This window comes from Histomonas meleagridis (assembly GCF_020186115.1).
Source record: "Histomonas meleagridis strain 2922-C6/04-10x chromosome Unknown contig_123, whole genome shotgun sequence".
In the NCBI taxonomy this organism is placed as follows: domain Eukaryota; phylum Parabasalia; order Tritrichomonadida; family Dientamoebidae; genus Histomonas; species Histomonas meleagridis.
In genome coordinates, this window is record NW_027150762.1 from 130,099 (window position 1) to 146,011 (window position 15,913).

The 15,913-nt window shown below is 31.1% G+C and overlaps 6 protein-coding genes across 6 annotated transcripts; 2 read left to right on the plus strand and 4 right to left on the minus strand.

Moving 5' to 3' along the window:
- Window positions 1-1,247: 1,247 nt before the first annotated feature.
- GO595_001269 (pre-mRNA-processing factor 39-like) lies at window positions 1,248-2,879 on the minus strand (the record flags this gene model as incomplete). The annotated part of the gene is made up of 1 exon (XM_067914049.1): window positions 1,248-2,879. The coding sequence occupies one exon, from the start codon at window positions 2,877-2,879 to the stop codon at window positions 1,248-1,250; it is 1,632 nt and encodes a 543-aa protein (XP_067778569.1).
- A 324-nt stretch (window positions 2,880-3,203) lies between these two features.
- Window positions 3,204-4,190, minus strand: GO595_001270 (WD repeat protein; the record flags this gene model as incomplete). The annotated part of the gene is made up of 1 exon (XM_067914050.1): window positions 3,204-4,190. One exon carries the CDS (start codon window positions 4,188-4,190, stop codon window positions 3,204-3,206), a length of 987 nt encoding a protein of 328 aa, XP_067778570.1.
- A 1,758-nt stretch (window positions 4,191-5,948) lies between these two features.
- GO595_001271 (ribosomal protein S3) lies at window positions 5,949-6,599 on the minus strand (the record flags this gene model as incomplete). Its single annotated transcript, XM_067914051.1, has 1 exon — window positions 5,949-6,599. The coding sequence occupies one exon, from the start codon at window positions 6,597-6,599 to the stop codon at window positions 5,949-5,951; it is 651 nt and encodes a 216-aa protein (XP_067778571.1).
- Window positions 6,600-6,832: 233 nt separating this feature from the next.
- Window positions 6,833-7,492, minus strand: GO595_001272 (uncharacterized protein; the record flags this gene model as incomplete). The annotated part of the gene is made up of 1 exon (XM_067914052.1): window positions 6,833-7,492. The coding sequence occupies one exon, from the start codon at window positions 7,490-7,492 to the stop codon at window positions 6,833-6,835; it is 660 nt and encodes a 219-aa protein (XP_067778572.1).
- Window positions 7,493-9,352: 1,860 nt separating this feature from the next.
- Window positions 9,353-10,210, plus strand: GO595_001273 (prenyltransferase alpha subunit; the record flags this gene model as incomplete). The annotated part of the gene is made up of 1 exon (XM_067914053.1): window positions 9,353-10,210. The coding sequence occupies one exon, from the start codon at window positions 9,353-9,355 to the stop codon at window positions 10,208-10,210; it is 858 nt and encodes a 285-aa protein (XP_067778573.1).
- A 3,218-nt stretch (window positions 10,211-13,428) lies between these two features.
- On the plus strand, window positions 13,429-14,559 carry GO595_001274 (uncharacterized protein; the record flags this gene model as incomplete). Its single annotated transcript, XM_067914054.1, has 1 exon — window positions 13,429-14,559. The coding sequence occupies one exon, from the start codon at window positions 13,429-13,431 to the stop codon at window positions 14,557-14,559; it is 1,131 nt and encodes a 376-aa protein (XP_067778574.1).
- Between the last annotated feature and the right edge of the window lie 1,354 nt (window positions 14,560-15,913).

The window sequence follows — 15,913 nt, forward strand, 5'->3', positions numbered from 1 at the left end:
AAGAAATTTAATAACTTCTCCAACATTCCTAAGTTGTTAATAACTTCGTCGTGGTTTGAATATTGAAGTAAATAACAAATACAATAAACACATTCCGATTGCTTTTGATAGGACGAGTTCACGAAAGAGAGTTCTAACATTTTGATGAAAATTGGATTTGAAATTCTTATTTGTGTATTACCTTTAGATTCTTTTAAATACCGACTTAAATACCATAGCGCAGCTGATGATATATCATTGTTTTCATTTGTTATATAATTAATGATTATCTCGGATGCATCAAATTTCGCATAACCTAAAAATATTATTGCCGCTCGAATTTCATCAATTTGATTACTCTGTAAATGTGCTAATGCTTCTTGACATAAATCAGTGTTTTGTATTATTTCCGGAAAATTCGATATCTTTTGACTACAATATCCGATGTATTCCATGAACCAAAATGGCATTAAAGGTTTAATTTGAATCATTAATTGTATTAATTCGATTGCTTCATTAGTATTGTTTATATTTAATATTATATTTTTTAATAAAATTTTACAATATGAATATTTAATAAGTTTTGTTACGTCTTTAATCATTATTAAGATTTGTTGAATAGTAAAATTAGTAAGAATTAAACCAATTGGTGAAGTCGCTGATATTCTTGATAATAATATAATGAGTGATGGATATATTTGTGTTTCCCATTTGTTTAAGACAAATTGTAACAATTGACAAATGTTATTTGATATGAATAACTTCTTTAATTCATCATTATGAAATGATGAAAATGTATTTGCAATACAAGAAATAGTATATCGAACAATTGTAATGTTATCACTTTGTAAAAATGTTAATATTCGATTCGAAAGTTGAGGGATATCAAAATATTTTGGTACTTCATAATCAAAAAGCATTCCTTGAAGAACATTTAATGCATTTATAACTTCTACTTCATTCATACATAATTCTGGATTACTTAAGAAATCAAAAATTAAATTATAATTTTCAGATTGTTGTGATAAACTTAACTTATTTGGTTCAATAATTCTTGTTCGAAGATCATTACGTGATGGCCCATAGCCTAAGAATTCAAAAGCATTACGCGGCGGAATGATTACAGTCATAAATGAATTTGATGCTACTTCACTCGCAACTTCACTTCTAAAACGGTTTTTATCAAAAGCGAAGTTTTTGAATTGCCCCTTTCTGAGGTTTATTTTGATGCGACCAAAAAAAAAATTTATTTACAAAAAAATATTATTTTATTGAGAAAGCGAATCTGTTTCTTGTAAATATAGAATCCATCTATCTAATACTTCATGTAAATTATTAGTGTCTTTGCATTTTTCTCTTCGTTCTTTAAGTAATTCAATTCTTGCTTCCTTTTGTTTGCCAATTATTGTTTTCTCTACTTCTCTAATTTCTTTAATGTTTCCATCATTTTCTCTTAAGAATTTAGCGTAAACATTTAACATTGTTATTTGATCATTGATATTTAATTCACATTTCTCGGACATTAATTGTCTTCTAAAAGTATTTTTAGCTCTTTCTAAATCACCTGATTCAATAAACGCTTTAACAACCATTGCTAAAGCAAGTGGAATTGCGCCACATTTAGATAATAATTGATCAATATCAATTGATTCTTTCATTATTCTTAAAAATGCAGAAATTGATGAATATTCATATGGTGATGCATAATCTAATACTTTCAATAACAAATTAACAGCATTAGATTTCATCTCATCTGTCTTGTTCTCACGAATGCCTTCACGAAGCATAAAAGAGGCTACTGCTATTGCTGATTCACCGGGGATATGAGGCTTATCGGCGAGACCGTTAAAAATTGAATGGGCTAATACAAAGTTTGATGTCGATTCTGCAAAAAGACCTCGAAGACGTTGATATTCAGGATCACGAGAAACAGGAGATGCATCACCACGACGAAGAACATCTTCTGCTGCTGCTGGATTAAAGTTATTAAGATATATCGCATATTTCATCCAAATGTCTGGACATAAATTACATGGAATTAAACAACGTTCATATGTATGACAAACTTTGGAGACATCAGCTTCATTGTGTTCCATGTAATCAAGATATTCATACCAATTTGCAATTTGAAGTTCACCAGGTTTTTGGAAATGGAAATAACTTCGAATTATCTTATACTCAAAATAAACAGTGACCGCTGCAGCTCGAGCGGCTTCTAAATATGATTGATAACGAAGATCAAAAATTAATTGTTGCATTTTTGATGAAAAATCATCTGCACCTAATGTTACATCGTTTTCTGCGAGTTCATTTAACTTAAAATCAATTTCGGATTTCTCTGCTGGAGAAGCTGCCTTTTCTATGGAATGGTGTGAAGAATGTTCGACAAATGATTTCCAAAATGAATCAAGATTACGAATTGGTGATGATAAAACTCTAGCAAAAAGAGCTGAAGCATTATCATACTTTTGATGTTCTTCTTCCCAATTGATATAAAGTGACCAAATGCTATCACTATTATAATCATTTCCAATATGGCTAACAGCACGCTCGAAAACTGAACGGATATCATCCTCTGTAATATCGAAATTGTACTTCACTACGAAATCGCAATAAAATTGCCACATTTCAACACTTGATTCAAGAACATCATGAGCAACAGCTCTGTCGAATATCTCGATGGAGTCACGTACTGATTTTGTTGGGTTGTTTTGTTGGACAACAAGAGCCCATTTATTCCAGTAAATGTGCATTAATGGAAATCGTTGTAAAAAACCAGAATATGCTCGAACAATACCATCATAATTTTTTGAGCTTTCGGCTACTTGAACAAGTTCTGTCCAGAAATGAGGATTGTATGGATTTTTATCGACTAACGCCCACAGGTTCGTTTCGGACATTTTTTTGGCTTGATCCAAAGGGTAATTTTTACGCTTAACCGTTGTGAAGCACTTTTTGTCTTTTTTCAATTTTTTGCACGTTTATTCTTTCATCAACGAAAAAAATATTCTTCTTCAACAATAAATACAGAGAAACTTTCTCCTCTATTTGAAATATGAATGAAATTTTTTAATGAAAAAGAATTTTATATACAGAAATTGAAATTAAAATCATATCAATTATAATTTTAAAATTAACATTAATTCACTTTGATATGTTAACATTTCCCTTTTTTAAAATAAAATTATGTACATAATTATGTATCCTTTATTACTCAAACATTTTCATTCTAATTGTAAAGCATCCGCATCATTCTCACTTACTTCGCCCGCTTTCCATTGCCTTATAGTATTATCTTTTGATGCAGTTAAAATTCGATCACCCGCATAATTAAATGCGCATGTAAAAATTGCTTCAGAATGTCCCTCAAGAACTTCCAAGCAATTACCATTTGTTACATCCCATAAACGTGCCGTTGCATCATCACTTGCTGTTAATATCTTATTTCCTTGTGGAGAAAACAACACCTTGCCAACTTCATTTGTATGGCCTTCACAGTTAGCTAACAATTCACCGCTAATTGCAGACCATACTTTAGCTGTAGTATCTGTTGATGAAGTAGCAACTTTTGTTGAATCTAATGAAAACGCAACACTAATTACTTCCCCTGAATGTCCCTTAAGAACATGAAGAGCTTTTGGTGACCTTGAATCCCAAATACGAGCTGTCTTATCTAATGAACCTGTGAGAATGTAACGACCGTTAGAGCTAAAAACTGCTCCGCATATGTCAGATTGGTGACCGTTAAGAGACGATACGCAATCACCCGTTCTGATATCCCAAAGACGTGCTGTTTTATCAAAGGAAGAAGTTAGAAGAATAGAATCTGAAGGATGGAAATCAAGTGAAATGACTTCGGCAGTATGATCTTCAAGAATATGAAGACATTGACCAGATTCAACATCCCATAATCGAGCTGTACAATCCATAGATGCACTAGAAAGAAGTTTGGTGTCTTGGCTAAACTTCACAACAACCACTTCTTTGGTGTGACCTTTTAACATATGAAGATTATTACCATCTTTAACAGACCAAATTCCTGCATTATGATCAAAAGAGCCTGTTCCAACGAGGCTGCCATAAGGTAGATTAAAGCATGCACTGTAAACCGCATTTGTATGTCCATTAAAAGTTGTAATACATTGTCCACTTTCAGTATCCCAAACTCGAGCTGTGCGATCATATGAGGCTGTTAAAAACAATTCACCCATTTTGTTGAACTGACAGTCAACGAGAGGCATTTTGTGGACTTTGTGAACGTGTTGAAGAAAATATGATGAATAGTTAATGTTTTGCATATGAAGGATGTCTTTGAGTGCTTCTTCGAGCTTCTTAACATGCCTTTGATGAAATTCACTGTTTTCCAATATAATTTTTTGTGCAAGAGCCGAAATATCTGTTAAATTGGTAATTAAAGGTAATGCAATTTGCTTTTCCTGAATTTCCTCACCTACTTGAATTTTTAATTGAAGTGCAGGTGGATAATATCTAACTTGCATCGATTTTAGTTTTGGTTGGGACGACATTTGGTGCGACTATTTAACGTGCGAGAAATAAACGTTCAATTAGTGATAAATAAACGGTTTTCAAGATGTGTGATGTGAAATTACCCCGAACGAAGACATATTGTGAGGTGAAACTAGAATAAATATATCTTGATAGATGAAATTATCATTTTAATATACATTTGAATTGATTTAATATATTTTGTATTATATCTAATAATATAATATATATTATGATATTATTTATGGAAATTTGGATAAGTCAATTTGATGTAAAATGAAGTGAACTGAAAAATATGTAGAGTATTGAAATATTTGTTTTTTGGAGCACCGAAGAAATTGTTTCTGGAATTAATTGCTCTGGTTATTTTTTGGTTATTCAACTCAATTTGTCTTCTATACTATTCTATTTCTTTCTTTGAAGCAAAAATGAAATTTTTTATCAAATTTACAAAAATAATAATATTAATTTCGTTGATTTTTTCATTATTAATACCATTTTCAAGCTTTCCATTTCGCCTTTTTCTTTTAGTATTTGTTACAAATTTGTTATGGCTTTACTTTTTAAATCATAAATTCCCTCCAAAAACATTAACTCAATTAAATTTTCTATTTCCATTAATTCTTTCATTGCTTTCTCACGTTGAATTTGTTCGTGCATTTTTAAAACAAAATCAAGTAAACTTTTTTCTGGTATTTTCATACCTAATGATTTTTGTTTGGTGGGTTCCATTATTTACAGTGCTTTCAATATCTGCACATGAAGAAACAGACGATCACATTCGTATCTTTTCAAAATCAATTTGGATTCAAACTCTCAGCTCATTATTTTCACCCAAAACAAATTCATGAATCCTTTAAAGGTACTTTGTTATGCATTATTCATGTTTTTTCTTTTTTTCTTCAAAACAAAGAAAAAAAGTAATTATTTGAAAATTTAATTTTTTCAAATATATTCATGTGAACCCAAAAACCCGTGTGCGAGCTAGAATGTAATAGCCATTGCGTTATTAGTATCGATATTTTAAGTTTAAATTATTAAAATTTGAAAACATACACGATGCACAGTGCTGACCTTTAGTCTAAGTTACAGAGCTGAGTGAAATGAAATTAGAAAATAGACTTTAAGGATAAAATGATACACTAACGACTTGGTTCAGCCCAAAACAAGTTATGTGTTCTATCCAAAAATTCATAAACACAGATTGAAAAATTGTCAACAAAGCTACAAAAGATATTACTTTAGTATCTTTTGGAATTAATATATAAATTTTATTCAGTACTGAATAATCAATTTATTTTCTCAAATAAAACAGCAAACTCCGAAATTTAATAAGTAAATCTTAACCATGTTTACTATCTGCTTTTTGATATTTTTCATTATATCAAAGGAATTTTTTTATTTTTGTTTTACGTTTTATGTAATTCGTATTTGTGTCAAAAAAAAAATTTAAATTTAAATGTTTAATCTTTGGCTTCGTGTACTTTGATGACATCTGGTTGTGGCTCACGTGGACCAGTGATTCCTTGTGGATCATGTGCCAACATAATGAGAACGCGGATACCAACAACGGCTTGCTTCATTGGGATGTGGCCGACAGCCTTCAATACGTACTTTTGTGATACATCACCACTCTTAACCATATAACCTTCACGGAATTTCATGGCAGCAGCACGAGCTGACCTCATCTTACCTGAGATAACAACTTCGCAACCACGTGCGCCTGCATCCATGACAAAACGGATGATGGAATAAGCAGCACGACGAGCTGGGATACGGTTGACAAGCTTGAAACGAAGGGACTCAAGTTGGTTGAGGGCAGAAAGACCACGGCGTTGGATACGATCGATGAAGATTTCAAGTTGATCATCCTTGATGTGCCATCTCTTTAAAACCATCATGCGGATTTCTTGGAGACGGCGACCATTGTTGTCAACAAAAAGTTTTGTGTTGGAAGCTTTGATTATGATTTCTGTACGGGATGGTGTTGTACGAACTTCGCAACCACCATAACCATCGGCGGCTAATTCACGTGTGAACAATTCGTTAAGTTCTGCATAGAAAAGACCTGTTTCGATGATACGGCGTACCTTTGTGCAGCGTTGTGCCTTCATTGCAAAAGGAAGACCACAGACGTCACTTTTTGATATTCGGGACGCCCCATATCAGCGAACGTTAAACAAAAAGTTAAATTTCCATTTTTCTCTTTTAAAAAGATGATCTTCTAAACAAAATAAAATTAAAATTTAACAGCTAAGCTTGAAAAACAAAGTAAAATAAGATCAAAAATACAATTTATAAATATGAAAAGATAGTAAATATATGGTTAAATTTCTTCGCATATCTGTTATATTGTCTGTGATTTAGTGTCATCAGCAGTATTATCATATTTTATCAAGTTTAACATTTGTTCAACTGTTGGTTCATTTTCCCAATATTTCAAACTTCCTTCATCAACCTCAGACGCAATAGAATTGTTTGCTAAATGCTCAGAAACTATACTGTTCATTTCTTCAATGTTTGGCTGGACTAATTGACTTGGAAATAATTCACGTATTTCGATGTTTTTTAGCTCTGTATTCTTTGCAGCTAAAACGAATGCGTTCATTATAATCCATCCAATCTCACATTGGAAGTGTGAGATCGGCTGTATTATCCAGATAAGAAGAATAAATAATGCAAGCATTGGAGAAAACTCACCATCATGTTGTTGTAACATGAAATTCCAAGTTTTATCCATCATGTCATAGTAAACTTTGAAGTTATTAGATTCTAATGGTTGTCGAATGAAAACATCAAAACCATATGATCCTAAAAAATGAAGAGTTATAGTTGGGCAAGGAAGGTCTCTTCCTGAGTTTGTTTTCCACGTTCCAAAATATGTAATATCATCTTGTTGTGCCTCAGCAAAAATCTTATCGAATGTGTCAATTTTTGGGTCATCAGAATTCAGTACTTTACGCAAACGGTCGATTGAAGTTTTGTATACGTTACTGAAAAGTGGCATTTTTCGTACACTTTTTTGTATGTAATATGTTGGAGCAAGTTTTTCATGTACAACTTTATCATAAATCCATTGGATATTATTTCTTATATCACTTAGTTGCATTATAGCTTGGATAATAGTGATTATTGAGTTCCATGAGAGATTTGAACTTGAAAAGTTACTTTTCTTTAGATGAAAAGCTATAGATAAAACACAAAATCCTAAACAACGAATATAATGTTTGTTTCCGGTCTTTTCAAAAACGCACCTGGAACCTAATCTATCTGCATCCAAAATTAATTTCTTTTCAACATTTGTTAATTCGATTTTTTCGAAATAAAAATCTTTATAATCTTTTTCAACATCATTCTTAAAATTGTCTTCATTTCGGATAGCATTTATATAGGGTTGCTTTGCCATTTCGATTAAGTGCAACATGAAATGATAATCACTTTTTGAAGATTGTAAAACGGATTTATTCAAATTTCCAATGAATTTTTTAAACGGTCCGTTTACGACCAAACCGTCATATTCGTTTTGACATAAATTGACTACTTTATTTTCTACGTTTGATGTGTCACTGAGTTTTTTCATCAGATTTAAACCTTTATATTCATTGTCACATTGGAATAATAACAAAGCATATAATCGTAATATATCAGCATCCTTAGAATTTAGTTCAAATGCCTTTTGACAATATTTTAATGAAATATCTAATTGACCAATATCATAAAAGAAGTCAATCGCAAAACGCAAATAGACATGTGATTGATCTGAATTTAATGCGTTTCTAATATTTGCTTCTGCAAGATCATATTGATTACAATCCCTTGAAACTAAATATGAACAATAATAAAAGCGATGGTCTTTAACTTCATTTTCGATCACTTTGAGCATTTTTATCGATTGTGCTATGTCACCAATTGCATAATATGATTCGGCCATCATCAAATAAATTTTGGTTGTGCGATAAAATTCAGGGATTTGAACAAAGTCTTCAAGTGCAAGTGAATAAAGTTTTCGAATAATTTGAAGTTTCGCTCGTTCAATGCGTGATTCATAATCAGTTGGTACTTTGGAAATGACAATTGAATAATCAGAAATGGCTGTGGAATAATAACCTAATGCAGTGTAAGCAATAGCTCGGAATTTGCTACAGGTCAAAATATCAACTTTGGAATTTATGACCATTGTTAAATCACTAATTGATTTACGAAATTGTCCGGATAAACAGAGCGCAATTCCTCGACCTCGAAATGCTTGGATATTGTTAGGTTCGAGTTTGATGATATCATTGAAATGATCAATTGATTCTTGAATAGAATTATTGAATAGTTCATAAAAGGCTGACTGAATGTCACTATCAGTAAAGTTGCGTTTGGGATTGAACCGTTGTATAAAATCAATTAAATTAATAATATCAAATCGAAGACCATATAAATGAGTTCGAAGATTGTGATCTAAAATCAGATATTGCATAAAAGCATGATTTGAAATAGGGTAACTACAAAGTAAACCTTTTTGCCAAGATAAAATTGCTGAATCATCATCTTGATTCCATAGATATGCAATGCCTTGAATAAAATATGGTATTGATGACTTTGGATCAATAGAGATAGCACACTGACAGTCTGAAATTGCAGAGTTTATGAGTTCAATATTGAGTTTATGTAATGCACGAATAATATATAAATCAAATTCTTTTTTGCTTTTTTCATTTTCTTGAAGATTTTTAGAAATGTCATCTATTTTAAGTGAAACATTTGTCTTCTGAAATAAGTCTTTGATTGTTTCGAAATCAATCATCGACTTGGTGTAGGATGGGATACCCCAAAAGTAACTTTTTCTATTGCAAACCACTTTAACATTTAAATATAAAAAATGATTGATGAAGACGAAATTGGCGTAATCCCTCATCCACAAAAGGAAGGAGACCCATTTGAAATACATTTCTCTGAATTTTATGGAACAAAAATGGGTCAATTTAGATATATTCTCAATTCAAATGAGATTTCTGAAAGAGCATTTGACTTGGTTACTTTCATCAATAAAAAGGTACCTCCAAATCAGGTTGCTTGGTATTACCGAGAAAAATTATTATTGGAATTAAAAAAAGATTTAATTGAAGAAGAAGCTTTCTTAGAAAATGAACTTACCACTAGGTTCCCCAAATATTTCCAATATTGGACACACAAAAAGTGGTTAACAAGACAACTAAATGGTGAATATGATGAAACTGATTTCTTTAAAAATGTTATCAAAGTAGATGAAAAAAATTTCCATGCATGGAGTTTCTTCGTTTGGTATGCTAGGGAGTACAATAAAGGACGTTGGTTATACAATATGACAACTCCTTTGATACAGCACGATCCAAAAAACAACAGTGCTTGGAGTGCGAGGTTTCAAGCTCTCAAGTTAGGACAAATTTCTGTTCAAGAAGATATAGATTTTACACTTGGATATTTCCAACTCATTTCTGATAGTGAATCAACAGCAAACTACATCCGTGGTTTATTAGGTTTGGATATGTCAATTGAAAATGATGTTCGCGATGCGATTAATTTTGTTTTGAAGCTTAATTCAAACAACAAAGTTGCGCTGTCACTTTTAATGTACGTTGAAAAATTGAAAGGAAACGTCGAACGATACGATGAGCTTGCGGATAAAATGGCTTCAATAGACACAGTGAGATCTCATTTTTGGAAACTGATGAAATCAGACTCAAAGAGGTTTGATTGAAATGTATCTGGTAAACATTTTTCATTAATTTGTATATTGAATCTTCAAAAAAAAATTTAAGCGTTTCATTATTTGAACAACAAGAATCCAATTTTAACCCAAAAAAGTTTATTTATGATCATTTATTGTTTGCTGTTTTAGCGATGAAAAGCAGAATAGTTTTTATGCATTTAAAAATTATGGGCTCAAACTGACATTTTAAACCATTTTTTTCCACCATGGTGGAAAGCCATGTTCTAAGAATTATTTTTCTCTTTTGCGGATTCTTGACTATTTTTGCCGGTGTCACTTGTTGGGTGATTGGTGTACTTAATCCAACATATTTTCAATCATATGCTTTAATTTCAATTCCAATTTTTCCAACCACAGATGATGCTTTCTCATATTATATAGGTATAAACACATCCCTTTCTCAAATTGTTCACCCACTTGAATCCCTTACTGATCTAATAATTCCGTTTAAATTATTTAATTATTCATCACAATTTTCTGCTCAGTCATCCAATATTCACATCCTTCATAATTTTTGGGGATACAATTTTAATGTTACTATTCAAGAAGAAGGTGAAACCAAACTAATCTTTGGGGAAGAACATAATATAAACATAGGAGATTCTGATTCGCCACTTCACCCAACATTTGATCCAATTGATCTTCCACAAAGTCTTAGAGAGTATGGTGATTTTCGTGTTTATTGTCCATACTCAACATTAGTCACCAGTGAAATTGATCCGTATTGTAAAAGAGAATATGGTTCATTCTTCTCATTGAAGGAACCTCTCGAAGATGTTGTAATTGGGAGTATGAGCTTTCCAAATATTAATGCAGAAAGAAAAATTATTTTTCATGATCTTAAAGTCCTTCCAAACGATTTTGTGAGTGTGCCGCAAATGTTCGTAGGTGTTTGGGTCGAAAGTTTCTTTAGACGTTTAATATTTGCTGGATATATTTTAACGTGCATTGGGATTTTAGTTGTTATGATAACTGTAGCCGTGTTTTTTGCGTGTTTTGTTACTCCATAAAACTGTTTTGTATTTTATTTTAATTTCTGTATGTTTTTAATTTGGTCCGTTAAAAATAATTTTAAACGTTTTTTTTAATGGATTTTTCTTTTTCACATCATAAATTCATTGAAGATCAAATTGCATACATCTTGAAACCTCGGTTTGATGAATATATTCCTAAAGTAGATATTAATTCAAATGATATTATATCAAATGGTATTATTTTAGAAATAATCGAAGAATTAATCAATGATTATCCTAAAGGAAATGAACAACTGACAGCAATTCAACTAGCAAACTTTTTAAATTTTATGAAAACATCAATTTCTTCTTATACATTTGATTTTTTTCCAGAACCTTTTTTTGACATTCTTATAAATATTCTTCTTTCCAAAAACGAACCCTTGCTAATTTATGTAATCCCTATTTTTCATCTTTTATTAGAAAAGGTCCTAACTTTTTCTGATTTTATTATTGATGATATTTTTCTCAATTGTCTTTTTGAACTATCGAATAATAGAGAATCACAAATCGGTATTCAGTCTTTTAATCTTTTACTTTCTATCTTTTCTTCTAGTTCATCCAACATTAATATTTCAGTTCAATATTTTGACGCGTTATTTCAATTTTCTGTTTTTAACGTCTTTTTCATTGAATTCCTCAATAAATTTACAAAAAGTTATTTTGGTATAACAGAAGAACAAATATCGAAAATAATAAATTTTATTTTCAGTAATATATCAAATGAATTACTAAATGAAAACGAATTTATTTTAAATTCTGTTTTAGAGATATTTAATTCTTTTATTCACAAAGATTTTTTAAATTTTCCTTTTGTTATTATTGAATTTATTATTTCATTAACAATTTCATTTAATGTTAAAACAAAAATTTTAGCGCTTAAATTTTTACATAATTTAATCATAAAGAATTTTTGTTTTGAAGAATCACAAATGAATGCAATTGTTAATAATACTTTACAATGTTTAAGCTCAAAGTTAAATGATGTTTTAACTATTTGTTGGATGATTTTAAATATTTTAATATCAAATTATCCAAATTCATTGCAATTTATTGATAGAAATTTAATTTTTATTTCTGCAGAAACATTTAATTCTGATTTTATATATCAAATTAAATTAAATGCAGGAAATGTGTTTTTGAAACTTTTGTTACATTCACAAGATTTAGACGACAATATTTTGGAAATTGCAAATGAAATATTTATTGATATGAAAGAAAGTGATTCACTTGAAACTGATTTACAACAAGAACTCGAAAACTTTTTTGCAAAATTAAGTGAATCTCACTGACCAAATATGCATTTAAAAAGTTATTTAGCATCAAAAGTTTTGATGTGATGATTAAAATTTTAATGGATAATCTCAATGATGTATATGCTTTAAAGGAAGAGTTGAGAAGAATGGAAAATGAGCTTATAAAACAAAAGGAATCGGATAATATGATCATTGGAGAAATTGGGCAAATGAACAAAGAATCAACAATAATTCTTCTAAATGTTATATGGAGTGTGACAAATACTATTGAAACAATTGATAAAGTATATAGTAATCATGAATTTCTTCAGCTTCTATTTGATTATTTAGAAACTTCAGATGATTCAACATTAATTACACCAATTATTGGAATTCTTATTAATTTGAACTCTATTGATACAATTAGAAATCAAATCGGATTACAAACTGTACAAATAATAATGAAGAAAGGAATTTTATCAGATCCAAAAACGAATTCATTAATTCTCAAATTGATTTTAAACGCATCTCTTAACAATAACAATGCTATAAATTTATTGAACAATGGAATTTTAAATTATTTATTAGAAATCACTCAAAACTTCGGTTCATCACTAATTTCACTCATTGCAAAAATTGCATGGCAACTAAATAAAGTTTGTCATAAGGAAAAAATCACTGATACATATAAAGAACAATTTCACAAATTCATGGAAATGCCAATTGTCCAAAAGGAAAACAACTTATTTGCGTACAATGTGTTTTGTTCCATATGCCAAAACTGAAGCACGTTATAAACCGAAAATTTTATTGGAGACCGTTTGCTAAGTTTCCGTTTACCAAAGCCAAAATTTTGAGTGGTTGAGTTAACCGCTGTTTTCAAATCCATTTTTACCAAATGCCAATAAACTTAACGATTTTAGCTTTGACGAGTGCAACGTCCAACTTCAACTCCCCAATGTTTGCATCGAACAAAGGTATCAACATTCGCAACTCTTTTTTCATGAATAAGTTTCATCCGATTTTTTATTCTTCAAATCTTTTATCTTCTTGCGCAATATACAAAACGCAATTCTCCAAAATCTTAGACTCTGCAATTGTTATAGATTCAGATGAATTTAAAGGAAAATCATATAACTCAAGACAAGCATTTGACGCAGTTTCTGTCACTATCATCGAATGTGGGTTTTATAAATGCGGGAAAACTAACGAAGTCGGCGGTGCTCTTTACATAAACACAGATTCCAAAGTTGATATTTCGCAAAGTGGATTCACGCAATGCTTTGCCAAAGAAGCGGGCACAATATACTGCAAATCCAGCAACTTAACAATGACATATAATTGTTTTGACAAGTCAACATCGTCAAGCAAATATTCAATACTCCAGTCAATCCAAACAAACCAACTGACGATTACGCAGTGCTTCTTTACATCATGCGAAGGCACCGAATCAATCAGCATCAATGCCAAAGAAGTCACAATAACAAATTCCGAATTCAAATCAAACAATTGTCATAGTTCTTCACTAATAACAACTTCATCAACCACAGTTGTCCTCAGAGACCTTTTGTTCGAGAATAACTCCGGAAACTTAATGCTCGATATCACTTTGTCGACAAATGAATTTGCAGACAGTGCCATCCAAGTCATTAAGTTCAACTCGAACACTGCCAAATCGCTCATCAAAGCGTCGTCCGATGTCCAAATGTTCCAAGTCGGAGTTTTCTCTGATAGTTCGGAAACGATAATTAGTTCGACATCGAAAGTTGTCACTTTCCGCGACTCAATGTTCGAGTTCAAGTTCGATTACTGCGAATCGAAACTCGGCGCAAATGGAAAAGCGGTCGAAGCATTGAACAAATTCGAGCAAAGAGCAGCCGATATGACGGCAGAGGTGCGGCCGTCGCAGAAGTGCTGGGAAAACGTTGTGACGCCCGCGCCGGAGACGCCGGGGAAGAAGCTGTCGTCGACGGAAATCGCAGTGATTGTGGTCGTGGTCATATTGGTGGCCATTGTGATCATATTCTTAATCAGGCGCTGCATACTGAGCCGTAAGTCGGGTATGATGCCGCTGCTGTACACTGTGTAACTAAGAAAAATAAAAATAAAAATTGTTGAATAAGTAAATGTTATGGAAATGGAAAACGTTTTGTTAATATTTACTACGAAGTAATTAGAGCGCAAAGCAAATGGAGAAACGTCGCAGTGATTGAAATGTGAAATATAGGGGGGACGGAAATGTTTTATCCTAAATATGATCCTTTTATTTTTTTTTTAATAAAAATTATATATATAAAAATACAAAAGACTGTAATAATAATGATATAATTTTTGAGATCAGAAATATTTTATATATCAAGAAAATGTCAAAAATAAACTTTCATATTGTCATTCGATTTAAACATTTTTCATTTTTATGGAAGTCGAACAAAGAGCAGTCATATTTTTCCTGAAAAGAAAAGGCTTTAAACTCAGCCAAATTAAACAAGAGTCAGATGATGTTTATCACCAAGATGCACTCGATATTAATACCATAAAATATTGGGTGCATCAATTTAAATTAGGGAGATCTGAAATAACAAACATTCAAAGTCCAGGAAGACCAGTACTTGATTTCATTGATTCAAAAATTTTGGCTGCACTCGAAATGGAACCATTTCATTCGACATATACATTAAGTGAAGCCTTATCTATACCACGATCCACCATAAATGATCACCTCAATAAATTAGGCTTCCATTATTATAATTTAAGAGTGGTTCCATATGAACTGACATGTGAAATGAAAGAAGAAAGAGTGCGAAAAGCAACTGAGCTTCTTGATATCTTAAAAGTTAGTAGTAAGAGAAAAGGTTTCCATAGAATCATAACTGGGGATGAATCATGGTTTTTCTTATCATATGATCACAAGCATATGTGGTCACAATCAAGAGATAATTTACCTGAAATTATCAATACAAAAATCGACACGATATAATATATGGTAACTATATTATGGAATATTGATCAATTCTTTATAGTTGATATTATGAAAGATGGTGAAAAATTTAACTCAAGGTATTTTATTAATAATATAATTAAACCCTTGAAACAAATTGTATACCCACAAAGAAAAAAGCCCAATGAAAACCCATATGTTCTACATTTCGATAATGCATCTCCCCATACCTCTAATGCTTCAACTAAATTTTTAATTGATAATGGTTTTAAAATAACTCCACAGCCACCATATTCACCAGATCTTGCTCCTTCAGATTTCTTTTTATTTGGTTTTATAAAAAATCAACTAGAAGGAGAAAAATTCGATGATTTTCAACAATTGCACGATAAAATAACTGAAATTTTGTGTGAAATTTCAAAGGATACTTTAGCAAAAGTTTTTGAAGAATGGATTGAAAGATGTCAATGGGTGATAAAGAACAAAGGTAACTACTATCATAAGT